The sequence below is a fragment of the Corapipo altera genome, unplaced genomic scaffold, assembly GCF_003945725.1.
Source record: "Corapipo altera isolate COAL_440 unplaced genomic scaffold, ASM394572v1 2b, whole genome shotgun sequence".
Lineage (NCBI taxonomy): Eukaryota > Metazoa > Chordata > Aves > Passeriformes > Pipridae > Corapipo > Corapipo altera.
The window spans coordinates 13,309,147-13,325,233 of NW_020884874.1; the positions used below are offsets into that span (position 1 = coordinate 13,309,147).

The following is a 16,087-nucleotide window of genomic DNA, read 5'->3' on the forward strand; positions in this document are numbered from 1 at the left end:
GTACAACACCACTATGTCTAAGATTAAATTGTAATCTGACTTCTTCTAAAGAAGTGGCAAGTCTCATCCATTTGAAACAACTTCTTTGCGCATTCATGGTATTCCAGATACCAACCCCAAAAAAAGCCCCAAAAACACATACACACACAAAAAAACCCCCCCAAAAAACAAAACAAAACAAAAAAAACCAACCAAACAAAAAACCCAAACAAAAACCAACCCAGGCTGTCTTCTGCTGATACATTTTTATAAGACTTGTCAAAATCTTGCAGAATTGAGTACTTCAATGTCCTGTACATATGCTAATTTATAACTGCACAGAGAAATTAATCTATAAATACCTTGTACAGTTACAGGGAGTTCATTTTTCAAATACATAAAAGACTCTCCACTTTACAACTTTTGTATCTGGAGGAAAGATTTCAGTATTACGTTCTTAATTCTCAACTGGCACATTATTGATTTTATCTAAATCAAGAAAATTGTAAAAGACTTCTTTCATCATGCAGTACTTAGCTTAAAACTGTAATAACAACAAAACCCCAAAACAAAATAAATTCAAAATATTTCTTAATTTTTTTCACAAACTTTATATCATCCTATGTAAAAAGCAGCTGAAGGTTGACAGATTTTAAATTTCATGGATGTTGCAATATCAGGTTTCATTTATGACCTGTATGTTCTTTCTTCTTTAGTTTTTAAATTTTGACATGTTGATAACATTTAACATCATACTAAAATCCCTATCTTTCAGGTTTTTCTTTAAATACCCTTAGTGTGCTGATGCATAGGATTTAACAGCTGAAGTAAGTACCAGAGCAATAACATCTAACAGTTTTCCAGCTCCTTGTAACTCTATATTATTTGATTGTAGGGATGAATAAGAATAAGCAAGAGGATACATACACAATCATAGAGTGATTTAGGTTGGAAAAGATCCTTAAGATCATCAGCTCTACCTGTAAACTAACACTTCCAAATCCACCACTAAACGATGTTCCTAGGTGTCAGGTCATATTATTCATCCTCTCCCCCAGTTTATTTGTTGTTTCATTTAGAGTATTCTTCTGGATGTTTGTAAAATGTGGAGAAAAAACACCGAAACCAAAATGATCTCAGAGAAGCTCATATATGCACAAGCATATTAAAGAGGCATTTTAGACTAGTAGCTTATGTGAATGTGTGATCAGACACTTCTTCAACACCATCACACTTTCAATTACACACACATACAGAAAATATCTTTAGAACATAAAGCTGTCAGTAGTCTCAAAAGAACTACAAGTTACTAGACAACCATTAAACCTATGTTCGTGGAGAGTAAAGGAATTTTACTTGAGTATATATTTTTTAATATTAAAAATATTTCATTCTTGTCCTACTTCTTTCTTCTTGATGTCTTGTGATAAAAGACTGTGAAGTCATTGACCTAATTCACACATATCACAACACCGAGCTCTAAAATATACCCATACCAGATCCATGCAGAAAGTATGTCTCACCTCTTAAGTTTGCAATGATAATGAATGGAAGAACCATTTGAGACAGATATATGGTCCTGAGGTCTCCTAAGTATCACAATAATTAACTTATTTCAATTAGTCCTGATTGGAAAATCACAGAACTAAATAAGAGTTCCCAGACATCATATCAGGATTGTCAACCTTTTTCTTTTTTTTTCCCCCTTTTCTTTTTTAAAGATGCCTAATCTCTTCTTTAGAAACAAAGAGCATACTAACTAGAACACCAAATACCATAATTCTTGTCCTACAAAACATGGAAGGAAGCCACAGGTGCTTTAAAGCAATTTCCAGTACATCAGCCAGCAAGTATTTGGATAAAGACAATAACTGATGGTTTTATTGAAGGCCTGCAGAAGATATTGAGAGCCTTGAAGCTCTACTTCTTCCGAACTCTACCAGATGGTATTAAAGACATGACATTTTTACCCAGTTCCATCTTTGTCCTTATACCACTATGGGCACAGAAAACTTCTCTTCTATGAATATCCCTTGCTAAGACCATAATTACTGCAGAACAAGGACACAGAACACCATGTGGAAAGAGTCTGACAGGGAAGATGGAGAGACTACACTAGCATGATTTAAAAAAGAAAAATTTTACAACACTTGCTTCAGAAATATCGTCTATGTCTAACTTTCTCAGTTCCTACCTTCAGTCTCTCCTGTCTTAGAAGACTTACTTCAGCTATCTTTGGAATAATTAACACAAAACAAAATTAAATATCTCCAGAGAAATGTAAATGAATTGAATATCCAATATTACATTTTCATATCTTTAAGTTCTTGAAAACCATTTCTTAATGTAATAACATAACATTTATTCCCACACTACCAGTCAGAAGCATATGAAAACTACTGACATTAAAATATGTACTTAAATCACACCCGCCTCAAAATTTCAGTTCTTTTCATGCAATCCTAGAACTGTTAGCAAATACTGGCCTACTGCCAATGTTAACACACACTGGAGAGATCACATAAGGCTGCTTAAAAAGCTAAATCCAAAGTTTTTACAAAACTGTTAATGGTATCAACCATCACATGATGACAGCTAACATCAAAACAGTTCTACAGAGATTTTTAGATTCACATTTCTTCCCTGTTTTTAACGGCTCTTTTTTTAGTTTTCTTATAATCCTGTGCACAATGAACCCTCTGCAAGAGGTTTAGTTGTTTTGTTCCCTGAGGCAGAATACTTGCAAATGAAAACTGACAAAGTTTCACTGGAAACATTTTGTTAAGAATCATTAATATAAGTTAAACCTTATAGCTTATAAGGAACCTTATAAGGTTCCATAGAACTGCATTCTGCAATAACTGAGAGAAACCTTTAACCATCCCAGAAAAAGAGCACATACAATAAGAAACATAAACATCTGAATTAAAGATCATCAAAATTGCTCTTCATTCTTTGAAATAAATTTACATCCCCTAGAAACTCACTGGGTTAACTACAACATTAATGTCTATTGTCTAAGACCTTATCTCTAACACAGGATAACAGAATGAAAATCAAAGGAGAAAATTATTTTTTTGTTAAAAAAAGCATTTTCCCAAATTTAGACAAGAAGTTGTTGGAAGAGTTGAGAACAGAATCTCGTCTCAAGAGTTTCAGATTCTAGATTCTTGTTTACTCAAGTATGATGTGCCTTGGATAACTTTGTAGCCCTAGTATTTGAACTGAGTTTTTTGAAACCTTTCCATAACTGAACTATCCAGCTCTAAGAATGTACCAAGGAAAAACATTAGAAATTTGTACAGCTTTTCTTTTTACTAAATAGACAGAAATTATAACTGTAGGATGCAGATCATCTGCATAGCACTTACAGACCCTTCTTCCAGAATCATACAATGGTTTGGGTTGGAAAGGACCTTAAAGATCATCTAGTTCCAATCCCCTCTGCCATGGGCAGGGACACCTTTCACTAAACCAGATTGTTCAAAACCCCATCCAGCCTGGACTTCAACACTTCCAGGGATGAGGCATCCACAACTTCTCCGGGCAACCAGTTCAAGTGCCTCACCACCCTCAAAGGAAAGAATTTCTTCCTACTACCTAATCTAAATCTATCCTTTTTCTGTTTAAAGCCATTTCCCTTTAGTCTTATCACTACATGCACTTGTAAAAAGTCCCTCTTCAGCTCACTTCCAGGCCCCTTTAGTTACTAGAAGGCTGCTGTAGAGTTTCCCCAGAGCCTTCTCTCCTCCAGGCTGAACAACTCCAACTCTCTCAGCCTGTCTTCATGGGAGGGGAGCTCCAGCTTCCTGATAGTCCTTGGGGCCCTTCTCTGGACTCACTCTAGCAGGTCTAGGTCTTTCCTATGCCGGGGACCTCAGAGCTGGACGCAGTACTCCAGGTGGGATCTCAGGAGAGCAAAGTAGAGGGGGAGAATCAATCACCTCCCTCAACCTGTTGGTCACAGTTCTCCTAATGCAGCCCAGGATACTGGGCTGGTTTTCTGGGCTGCAAGAGTACATCGCTGGGTCATACTGAGTTTCTTATCAATCAACGCTCCCAAGTGCTTCCTTCTCTTCAGAGCTACTCCAGTTAATGCCAAATGTCTGCAACTAATATCATACAACAACCAATACTGAAGATTCTCATTTTATAATCCCAGCACGGATCATGCAGTTATTCCGTAAAAGTAAAAGATTTATGTTGATGTCACAAAGCTTGGACAACAGACTTTGCAGGCACATTTAGGATATAGATTTCTTTATCACAAATGTTCAAGCTAAAAATTACATCACAAAAAGAATAAAAAACAAACCCAACCCCACAACAAAAAACCCCCAACAAACCAAAAAACCAAGCCACTTGAATTCTTCTGGCAATACTAAAAACTAGTGCCATTCTCTCCTATTGATGCAAGCGTAGCAGCAACTTGCTTTTTGTTTCTATTCCAGTTGTCTTATGCATACATATTTAATTAGTTTGCATATTTTCATCTGCAGCAGGCATAATTCAACACTGCATTGGCACTCCTGCATGCAGTAGTACAAAAGCATATATGCAATCTCATAATCGCAGTTTATTTCTTGTTGGCTTTAATCTTTGTGTCAGATGCTCCTTTATCCCAAACTGCTACACAGATCTTTCAAAATGCCTGAAAATAAGGAGCTTATACTGAAGAGGAAGACCTAAAATTGCTTCAGTTACAATTTACTGCAGTCTTTGAACATGACACGAAGTATCATCTTATTTTTTAAAGCTGCATTTCGAACTACTTGTTTTAACTTCCCCTGTGAATTAAGCACAATAAAGTTAAATCAAGTAAGTCTTTCTCTCACGCCCAAAAGTAAAAATATAGTAAAGCACTTCAGAAGTGTTATGCTTAGTGAAATTGATTCCTACCTTATTTTGCCTCACTCTGAATTAGTGATTAAATCCAGTTATTAAACAAATTCCACCTTTTACTTTGTGTTCCTGTATTGCTTTGACTAAAACATCAGATTCCCTCTAAGTGATGCAAGAAAGTAAGAGAGGAATCCTAATTTTTGAATTTTACATTTAATTCATGAGTGACCTGCATCTTCTGTAGGGAAAGCATTTTCTTCTGCTCCTAATCACAGCTCATAATACAAACTGTACAAGGATAGGCAAAAATAAACTATTGAGTCACATTCCTTTCGTCAGAAGACAGAAGCTGTCTGGATAACTTAACTGTGTATATTCCTTTGACAATGTGTATTTGGATTTCCTTCAACTATACTATATTAGTGGGTTTGCTTTGACCTGGTAAAGTGCCTGACTCAAGCTCTAAATCCATAGAAAGAGTTAATATATCTTCAACACACTCTTAGAGGAAAGTTGGAAGTCAAAAATAAATAAATGGGGAAAACAGGGGAAATGTGTGTGAGAAGTATCTTACATATGACATTAAATGACTTGAGAAGCACAATTAAGAAGTGGCTTTCCTAAAACTAAGTTCCTAAACTACCGAAGAGGGATTTTATACACACAAGGTAGTAAGCACTTGACAAAGTTAGAACAGCAGAATCTGGTCAAAAGACCTTAATAGAAATATCCTAAAATCTTTTTTGCAACAACTTACTTCAAGAAATCTTCTGCAAAGTGAAGTTAATTCTTCTCTGACAGTTAACTCTCACCTTGAGACATTAAGTAGTGGGTGTATATTTTTTCCCTGTAGCTTGAGTCCTTTATTAAGGTTCATTTCTGCAGCCAGCTATCAAATCAGGCTTCAGATTCTAGAGTAGATTAGAAAGTTTACATTATACTTTACCCAGAAGTTTCTATACTTCTTTTAAGCTTCTCTTTCTGAAAGGTCAAGTAACAAACAGAAATGTAGCACTCTAACTACAAAACTGTCAAAATGAAATTTTCATTAATTACCTTAATGAAATTAATCTTATACAGCACTTCTAATCTTTAAAGTCTTAATTTTATTGTTGCAATAGGTGCAAGAGAAGTATTTCTATATACATCCTGGTTTACATTTAAAAATACTATTATTCACTCCAGGCCTTCACTCAATGTAAAGATCAGCTGATTTTCCAAGTTTTCTCCCTAAAACTTGAAAACAGAACACAAACACACAAATTAAAATATTGCCAGAATCTGCAAGTCACTGGGAAACACATACAAGATTCCAGTCCAGCAAAAGACTAATTCACTTGTAAACTCCTTTTACAAGCATATAGTTCACAATTATTTTAAATACACAATCAGAAGACAAATCATTTGCACTACTCTGAAGTCTTTGTCAGGACAGACATGCACACAATATATAGAATTTTAGATGAACTCAGTATGGGTCATAAAAACAATTAGAAGAAAAAACAGTATTTACTTTCACTCTTTTTACATTTTCCAATACAGATGTTCAAAATATTTCATCATCATGCATTTAAATCCATATTTAGCCCACATCCACCTCAAGATATCTGATGCATAACTGAGAGTGCACAGGGCACATGCCCAGTGATGTGGAACTCATGGGTATGCACAAATGACTCCACAACAGAGGGGGAATGCTATTCCTGAAATAAACTATAAACTGCTGGGTAGTTTCCTAGAGAAAGTAAGGGAATATATCAAAGACACACACACAAAATCAAATTAGTCTTTGAAAGTATTACTTTGCATATGCACTAGGCCTTCAGGTAAGCCTAATACATGTTTATGGTCTCCAGGTGCTTTCTGCACCTTTCAGGGAGCACAAGTCTATAGTAACACCTTTAATGTTTTAATTTGTGATTTGTATGCACAGGGAGCAAAACCAAGGAGATTCCTCAGCTTATTTTATTTCAACTTTTCTCCTTATGAAATTAGAATTCCACTGATATTAACATAGAAAGGAACTGCACTCTGAATTCTAAGACAAAATACCCCTCAGTCATCAGTTTTCCAACACATGAAGGTGCACAGCGTGCCATGATAAATACTATTTTTAACTGGTCGATAGTGCATCAACTGTAAATAAATATGAACTGCCTCTGCTGTGAGACTGCCAGCAGTCTTCATTCTTAGTTCCAACGAAATGTCACCTTCATCCATTTTAGCATTTGAAGAATACTAGCAGTTCCACAGTGCTTTTAAATTACCTTTAAATGTTTTAGCTATGTAATTCTCGACAGAAATGACTTCTTCTGCTTTCTCTTTAACAAAGATAATCTGCCTCTCATTCCCTAAACAAGGCTATTCGCCTACAGCTTGAGCATCACACAAGAAACATTACAGCACCAAAGCATTCTTTTAAGTTATGTTAAGTAAATCACAGCTGCAATCACATCTGAAACACGGGGCCTACCAGCCTTACCTTCCCTACGCTTCAAAAACACCTCGTAGCTTGACTCCAGCCCCTATGAAAGATACAATGTATTTTCTAGGCTAGGGATGACACAATGAAATCTGTTCAATCAGCAATACTAGACCAGAGATTTTCTCACTCTTCGCTCTCGCCATCTAAGGCACTTAAGCTATTACCAGACACCTAAAATAACAGCACTACAGCAAACGGAAGGCAAGCAACACTTGAATTTCACAATTTAAAGAGATCTGGAGAAGGGCTTAAAAAAGAGCTAGAAGAGAAGCTGTAATTTTCACTGAATAAATATCAAGTACCAGCCCAGCAGCCAGGGACCCGCTCCTACACAGCGGGATAGGTGGCCGCGCTAGGTGGGATTCGGACACAACTACCGGGGGCCGGTACTGCGGCATCTCCCGTGAGCGGTCCGCCTCCAACCCCGGGCTCCCAGTCCGCGGGACCGCGGGGCACGTCAAGCTCTGGCCCCCGGGGAACGAGGATGCTCCGCGGGGCAACTCGGCCGCTCCAGGCACAGCCTCCGAGGCACACACCCGGCTGCATCCCTCCTGGATTTGCCACCAATCCCAACAACGAGCCCCTCTCCAGGCCCATCCCTGCCCACGCGACAGCAAGGCGCAAAGACACCGCGGAGCGCGAAGACAACCGAGGCGGCAGAGAACTCGGCGCGTCTCCCTCACCTTCGTCAGCTGGGCGATCTTCTTGCTCATTTTGAAGTGCAGGTCCGGGCTGTGCTCGGCGCCCAGCCCCGCCTGTGCCGAGCCCGAGCCGAGTTTCCCCGCGCCGGGCGCGGAGCCGCCGCCGTAGCCGTGCTGCGGCTGCTGCCAGCCCATCCCCGGGGTCGCCATCTTCACCGCACGGCCCCCGCCGCCGCTCGGGCTCCTCCAACGCCGCCGGCCCTGCCTCGCACCCGAGGGCCGCGATCCGCTGCCCGAGGCGGCTCCTCCCGCCCCGGGCGCTTCCTACGGCCGCCGCTCCCGCCAGCCACGCCGGGCTGCGGCGCCAAAGCTCGGGGGGCCGCTGCGAGAAGCGGCGCCAGCCTCTCCTCGCCTCGTCCTGCTCCCCGTCCGCTCCGCCGGCAGCGGGCGGAGGGAGGCCGGTCCTTGCGGTGGGGCGCGGAGCAGGAGCAGCAGCAGCACTCCCCGGTTGCCGGGGCCGCCGCCGGGCTGCTTACGCCGCGCAGCCTCGCGTCACTCTCCGGCCCCGCCCGCGGAGCGGCCGCGGCTCCGGCTGTAGGTCTGGCTGTGGCTGTGGCGGTGGCTGTAGCCGTGACCGTGCGCGCCCCCTAGCGAGCGCGGCCCCGGCACCGCGCCGAGCGCCCCCGGCCCGCCCCCGCGGCCGCGGGAGCCGGGAGCCTGCCGCCACTCCTGCGGGCGGGGACGGGGGCGGAGAAGGTCCCTCCCGCCGCGGGGGCTTGGGCAAGATGGGGGCGGGGGTGGGGATCGGGTTTTAGGCAGCGCTGCCCTTCTTGTGGTAGGGATCGGGGTAGGTATGCTGGTCGCCTAAGCCTTTCTCTCGCGGGAAGCCCCCCGCGTGCGGCGAGGGGTGGCCAGGGTGGGCGTCCCCAACACTGGGTGGGCACCGGGGGCGCTATGGTGCGGTGTGTGTGAGCGAATGGAGCGGGTGAGGTGTTGCTGGTCCTCGGGGATGTACTGGTACGTATTGGTGTGTGCTGTCCCCTCACAGCAGTAGGTGGTAAGGGAAAGGACCGAGTTAAAGTTGTAGTACCTGAAGTAAGCACGGGACTGCACGATTACCTCAGGTTTTGAGGGAAATTGGGGATCGGCCTCTTCTCCGAGGCAACCAGCGACAGGAGGAGAGGACATAGTCTTAAGCTGCACCAAGGGAGGTTTAGGCTGGATATTAGAAGGAATTTCTTCACAGAAAGGGTGATTAGACGTTGGAATGGACTCCCCAAGGAGATGGTGGAGTCCTTGGAGGTGTTTAAGGAAAGATGGGATGAAGCACTTAGTGCCATGGTATAGTTGACATGGCGGTGTTAGGACAAGACTCAGACTCAATGATCTCAAAGGTCTTTACCAACCTAATTGATTCTGTGAAGAAACAACTCAGTGCTCACAGATGCTGGGTTGACCTGGCTGGTGAGTGGGGAGGCATCCACCTGAGCCACCCAGTCTCTCCCATAGCCGCAGACACTGCCTCTATAGCCAGTGGCCCACTGGCTGATGAGCATGGAACAAAGGTTCCCGACAGAGGGGATTCACAGCTAGATTTAGCATGTCCTTTGGCCTGGGTTTGCCTGCTCTCTTCTTCAGTTCCCATCCTGTGTGACTCCTGAGATCCGCCACCCTCTTTAACAATTTAACATCTCCTTGCTAGGCTCTGGCCATGTGAGAATATATATATTAATGGGATTGGACACATCTGATTCCCTGATTAACAGCCTCTGCACTCATCTTTTACAGAGTCCTCAGTACTGTCTGTTGAGTAGTTTATCTTTTTACTGCTTTTTTTTCTGCTCTAAAAATCTCTTCTTTACCTGCATACTTTGTAGGCAGACAGAAATTAAAGAGGCAAACCACAAAAATACACAGCTAAGTCTGAGCAACAGACTTCTCAGCAACAATATGGAGAAAAGTATCACTTAAAATTTGCAAATATTAGAAGTAGATGGAATAGTAAATTATAAGAAGAAATCTGTATAAATCAGCAAGCAGTGTGCCTTGCTTGCTGATAGAGATTCATGCTTATATTGTATGGTAAATAGCCAACTAAATATGAACTGCCAGTGCAAACCTGAGGTCATGGGTTAAATTAGGTTCTTTGATACATAGACTGGTCACTGTCCAGAAGGTACAGTTGGTACTTTTGTACAGATTGATTGTGAGAGTACATGGGGAGTACTTTCATAGAGTTCTGGGATCTGCAGTTTCCATGCGTCAACACACTGGAAAGGTATTTTAAAAAGGGCCAGAAAAACTAAGGAGATTCTGGGAAAAGTCTCATATAATGAAGAAAATAATTAACCCAAATTATTTTGAGTAACAAGGAGTCTTTGATTTAATCAAAGTGATTAAAGAAGTAACTCAATCCCAGTAGCTGTGTTGGGCTAAGCTCAGAATTTGCATTGTCCAGGAAATTCTGACAATGATTTTTTTTTTTCCTTCTGAAGTGGCCCATTCTGGCAACAGAGAACAAAGGACAGATGGTGCCTACCCAGCCATTGATTCATGCAGATGAAATACAAGGGGAAGAAAGAATATTAGGAGCATCTGTTTCAAATATGTGTCCATGGATGACATCCATGAATAACACATTCAGTTTTATCAAATTAAAAAATAATTCAGTCGCAGAGGAGACTGTGATTTTTCATGTCTAGGAAGGTCAAACTACTAATTAAAGCAGTAGACTGATTGTGAAGGCTTTGTCACAGATAATGCTTGTGTCTGGCTGATTGTGCAACCTTAAGCGAGCTTCTTAATTCTTGTGCAAAAGAGCATTTTCTTTAGTGTGCTTAATAATGCCCCGATATTAAAAAATGGCTGGCTTAATTTACTATTAGTCCTAGAAATCTCAAAAGTTACAGAATATTTTCATTTTAGTTTACACATTTTAAATATTCTGGATAGACTTATTTTTCAAGTGAATTGGAGTGGTTTGGGTTTATCAACATTTCTTCTGAGACAAAAAGCCTTACTTTATTTTTTCAGTTTCTTGCACATCTAAGGAACAACATTTGCTGTGGTTCATATTGGCCCCAAATCATTGTTTCGAAGCATTTTGAAGTGAATTATATATGCTAGGCTTATATACGTTTGACAAAACAGTCAAATACCTTCAATTTTGTCTTCCTCTTGTACTGAGATGCTAAATAGTAAGTTTTGTCTAGGTGCTTTTAAATTTTAAAAAAAGTGATTAAATATTCTTTGTCAATATTTCATGTGCCTTTTAGTAGTAGTTTGCATATTCCGATTTTTTCAAGCTTCTCTTTACACATTTTCAGCCTTTAGAGCTCAGACGGTGACTGCTAAGCTCTTTTCCATTCGGGCCTGCATCTGTAGGATAGAGCCTGTTTTCCTAAGGTTACTGCTGAAAAGGGGCTTAATGCGGCAGCACAGCCAGGATCCTAGTGCCTTTTCCTTGGGTGGGATTTCATGTCTCATCAGTGCAGTAGGATCTGTAGGTCTAAAGGTGTCCCGGGGCTTGGGCTGAGGCCACCCGAGGCAAATGAGGAGGCAGCACTCGTGGTTTGCTGAAGGGTGCAAAAAGCGATGGAACAAGGCAGGGCTCTTGATGTGTATCATTGCTCTGAAAGCTGCACAGTGATACCGTTGGTGTCTCTGTCACCACGGGGTTATGTAAGTGAGATACAATTTGTGTCTATCTAGTGTGTCCATGTGACTATAGGCTCCATGTGGGAGTGCTCTTGGTATATGTATACAGACCGTTTTTTTATGCATTCGAAAATATGCTTTAAGATCGCATTTTTTTAGGTATTTGCTATGGATACATAGCAGCATGTGGGCAAGACTTGGTAGTTTTGCTTTTTTGTGATATAAAATCGCCTGTGGGAAAATCTACCTGTGCCTTTTTTTGTAATCTACTGCCTATCTATTTATTTGCACATTTGCTGTTCAAATGTTCTGCTGTGTGTGTAACATTTTCTAAAATTATGAAATATCGTCACTGAGAATTGTGAAACCAGGAAAGAATTTCATTTACATTCAATCTGCTGAAAATATTATGGATTATAGATTTCCATGTGCACAAACCCTCCTTTATTTACCTCATCACAGCTCTGACTAAGATAAATGTGTGCAATCACTGTATGCCTTCTTTTCAAGCCACAGGCACAAAACTCCCTTTTTGATTCTTTATAGACAGAAAATGTTACAAGGGCTAAGCTTGTTTGTGATAATGTCTTTTGACAACTCTGAAGATGTCAGGAAGTCGGCAGCTTTTTCTGAAAGGATGGTTAACGAGAAATTTGACCTACTGGTCTTTGCAGGTTTGTGCTGTTTAATTTGTAAGCCTGCAGCTACAACTCTGACCATAATTTAATTTTTTTTTTGTGAACGTGTATGAAGAAAGCAACTAAATACTTAAAAATAATTAAATTTAGTAACTAAATACTTAAAATATGGTGGTTCTTTAAAAAAGTCTTTATTTCTACGAGAATGCTAACTAATAATTTATTATATACATACCTTAAGTTTATATACAAATTTAATTATTTTCATAAAGTAAGAATTCACCTTTTAAAAGAATAGTATAAAATATTCAAAATAACAGCAGCACAGCTTAAACATATCTGTCATTCCTGGTTTAATTTTCTGGTCCAAACAAACCTGGTGGAATATAATAACTGAATAAGCCCATGATGTCCTACTTTAACATAAAGACCTCATTGCTAAGGCTGAGGTTAATCTAGGATGCTGAGGTTTCTGTGTAAGAAATCATAAAAAACCATTTTGTTTTGAAAGTGTGCAAGTAACAAGGGCTTCTTTTGTTAGCTGTAGATAATGATTTAGAGCTGTAGATAATAATATGTGATATATATTTTCACATCAATAAAGGAGTACCCTAAATTGCCTTACTGTGGTTGCATATATAATCATGAAGGATATGCAGGGGGGAGGTGAACAAGCAAACAAAAATAAAAACTAAATATCGTAATAATCTCATGACTGTTTTATTTGTGGGTTAGCAAGACTGTGATTTATATAAAGTAAACAATCAGATCAGCATTTCAGGATACTTATCTGAGTAGTACAATCAATTACCTTTTTGCCTCTGTATGCAAGTAAGCTTTTAGGCAATATGAGGCAGTGGTACAGGGTGACAAATACAGATTTATGACTCTACCTGATAGATTTTTAGTCCTTACATCTTTTGAGTTTTATAATTTTATGGCTATACACTGACTTGGCCTTCAAAGCTTGAAAGACTCAACCCCTGCAAGTCTTGAATTAATATGTCTGGAAACCTGGTGTAAACTGAGTATTTCAAATAAGGAAGCAGAGAATGGTGAACACACATCTGACACAGATAAAGCTGTTGTCTTTATTACATCTATTTGCCCATCTAGGAAACTGTTAGTGTCTGGAAAATAATTTAAGTCATCAATTCCTAAAAGGAATGATACAACCTCATGCATGTGTCCAAACTGGACAACCATCAAGATATGATGGAGGAGAGAGTGTTTGGCCTGCAACTTGTGAACAAGTGTATTTGAGTGATTGGGGTTTTTTGCTGATTCTTTGGAAAATAATTTTCCAGATTCTGTAAAGATGTACACTGGCACACAGAAAAATTCCCATGAGCAGCTACCTCCAGATAATTCTCTCTTTCCTTAAATCCATTTATATCTTTTCTTGCATAACATTTAACAATGTTAATCCCTCTCATGGAAGCGTGCAGTTGGGGGCATATGGCTTTTTATTAGAAAAATTAACAATATCAACATCAATTGGTTTTAACAAGTAAAGATTTTCATAATATTTTAGTTTCAAGCACAAAACAGTAGTTAAGGATTGAAAAGTCCACTGTAAAGGAAAAAGACCAGTAAGAAAAGTGCATGGTTCTATCTTCTGATATAGCTCTCTTTTTCAATTCTTCTGATGTCTTAGAAGTTAACTTTGTTTTTAAAGCTTGATCCACTTTTTTGTTCAGGAGAGAAGTTACATTTTAAAGAAAATAAAAATTACAGAGAAAACACAGATCTGTTTTACAAAGTTTAAAAAAAAGCAGCAGGAGAAACAGAAACAAAGAAAAACTAACGCCTTTGGAAAAATATCTCACTGCTTACACATGACTGTCCTTTAGAGACAGGAGTCACATAAAGGAAGTGTTGGCTGTTTCACTCAGTGCTGTTCTGGAAATTGCTGAGACACAGCTGGGTAAAAGATGCTTCAAGAGTCTAAGCAGTATAAAATATTTTTTCTCTTGTTTAGAAAGGATCTGGTACCTTTCTGTTCTCTTTAGCTGCACAGATGGAGAAAAGTGGATGAATCCTAGTGTTTCTATTAGTTCTCATAACTTTTTCTTCGTCAAGTACTATTTCAATCTAGTCCCTTGTTAATTTATCAGGGCAAGAAGGCATTTGCCAACATCAGGAAAGTACCCAGATGTTTAAAAACCCAACTAAAACAGACAACTAAACCTATTGGTGCTCATCACTGGACAGAAAATTAACAAGTCAGCTGATCATTAGAAAGCCAGAGCTCATGCTAAAAATTCATGTAAATGTTAATAGTAGCTGTACAGAATATTTTATGCCAGTCATCTGCATAAAGATGTAGCATGTAACCCTATGGAACCTCTCAGGAACAGGTGTTTAGTAATTAGTCACTTCATTTTCAGCTTAGAGAAAGTATTTTGACTGGCAAAATATATCTTTTGAAGTAAGCCTTCTTACTCTAAATAATGTTTCGTTTTGGCTTTCCTCAAGGTTTTTTTTGCTTTGGTTTTTTTTAATAAATGGTACTCATTTGGTCTAAGTTGCCAATAAAGTCCTTAAATAGGATATAGTAGTCCTTATAGTCTTTCATGTCACCCGCAAAGATTTAACATGTAAGCTACTGCTTTAAGCTGCTTCTTAGGAGGTTTTCTCATTTTTGTTGTGCTCCATTTTTAAATTATGTATGTTTTTTTGGATATTAAAAATTAGACCTAAAACAGTGAAGCTGGCAGCTCAGCTGAGAGCAAGTACTTGAGAGGAATGGTGAATGGACAGGAGGAAGGGAACAGAGAGGTCTTGTTGTCTAAGGAGGCCAAAGAATTTGATTTTCAAACCAGGCCTGCTTAGCAGGACTCTCATGGTGAATTTAACAGACATTAAAAGAACTACCATCCTTTCCTGCACAACCTGTGTAAATCAACCTTGTTGATTTCACTCCCTGAAATATGTCAAACCAAATCCTGATCTTAATGTTTTGAATCGGTCTTTTTGGATTAGTGCTACAAATAAATTTAGGGATGCAGAGAAACCTTCGTCTAATTTCTATGTTCAGACTCAAGATGTAGACACATTTCTGCACATGAAAATGCAATTTTATCAATATATGCTAAATTTAGCATAACTTTTATTACGTGGAATTGTCTACTGCAGAGGAAAAATCCAGTCTTGCATTCCACACTGGAATATAAATCTAATCATCTGCCTGGGACACTTTTATCCACGTATGTCAGAAAGCGGTTTTGGCTTTGCTCATGGACAAAATAGCAGATAGGACAAAAGTTGATATATTAAGTGAAATTGAATTTGAAGGTCTTTATCATAGACTGTTGGTCTTTTACATTTTTATGCTCCTCTGACAATATCTCATTAAGGAGACTGTTCAGAGTAAAAAATGAATACATTTCAGGTAATTCAATTAATACATTCATATTAATCTTCGTTAAGATGAAAACCTTCCTATTGCAAGGCACAGTGACCTTTGATATACTACTGGAGTTTCTTCCAGGGATGCATTAAGTAATTTTGCTGACTTCTGTAATGTTCCTCTAAGGACTGAACTAAATGGAAGGGAGTGCTGTGACTGGGGCTGTGTTGTTTCTAATACAAGTGCTACGATCATCTCAGAAAGGAGACCAATGCAAGGAAATCTGCATGGCCTTTTAGTAGCAACTGGTAAAGATTACTTTGGAATATTAGTATGACTTGCTCAGCTCAATCCTGACATTGTTTTAATATGCTGGATTTGTTGTACAGCATGTAATGCATTTATTCTCTTTTTGGAGGAAAAGCAGATTTATAGGCTAAAATATAAAAATAATTCTGACCAATGCAAATATTATTCAGACTATTAATATATG

General features: G+C 39.5%; 1 protein-coding gene across 6 annotated transcripts in view; it reads right to left on the reverse strand.

The window, feature by feature from the left end:
* FAM184A (family with sequence similarity 184 member A) overlaps positions 1–8,483 on the reverse strand; it is a 77,806-nt gene extending 69,323 nt beyond the window's left edge. For 5 of the 6 annotated variants that reach the window (XM_027634308.1, XM_027634307.1, XM_027634303.1 and 2 more), the window contains exon 1: positions 7,990–8,157. In XM_027634308.1, the coding sequence (XP_027490109.1) occupies positions 7,990–8,157 (168 nt within the window). Of the gene's footprint in view, positions 1–7,989 lie in introns of all 6 variants that reach the window. The other variant, XM_027634302.1, reaches the window with a different exon arrangement.
* Between the last annotated feature and the right edge of the window lie 7,604 nt (positions 8,484–16,087).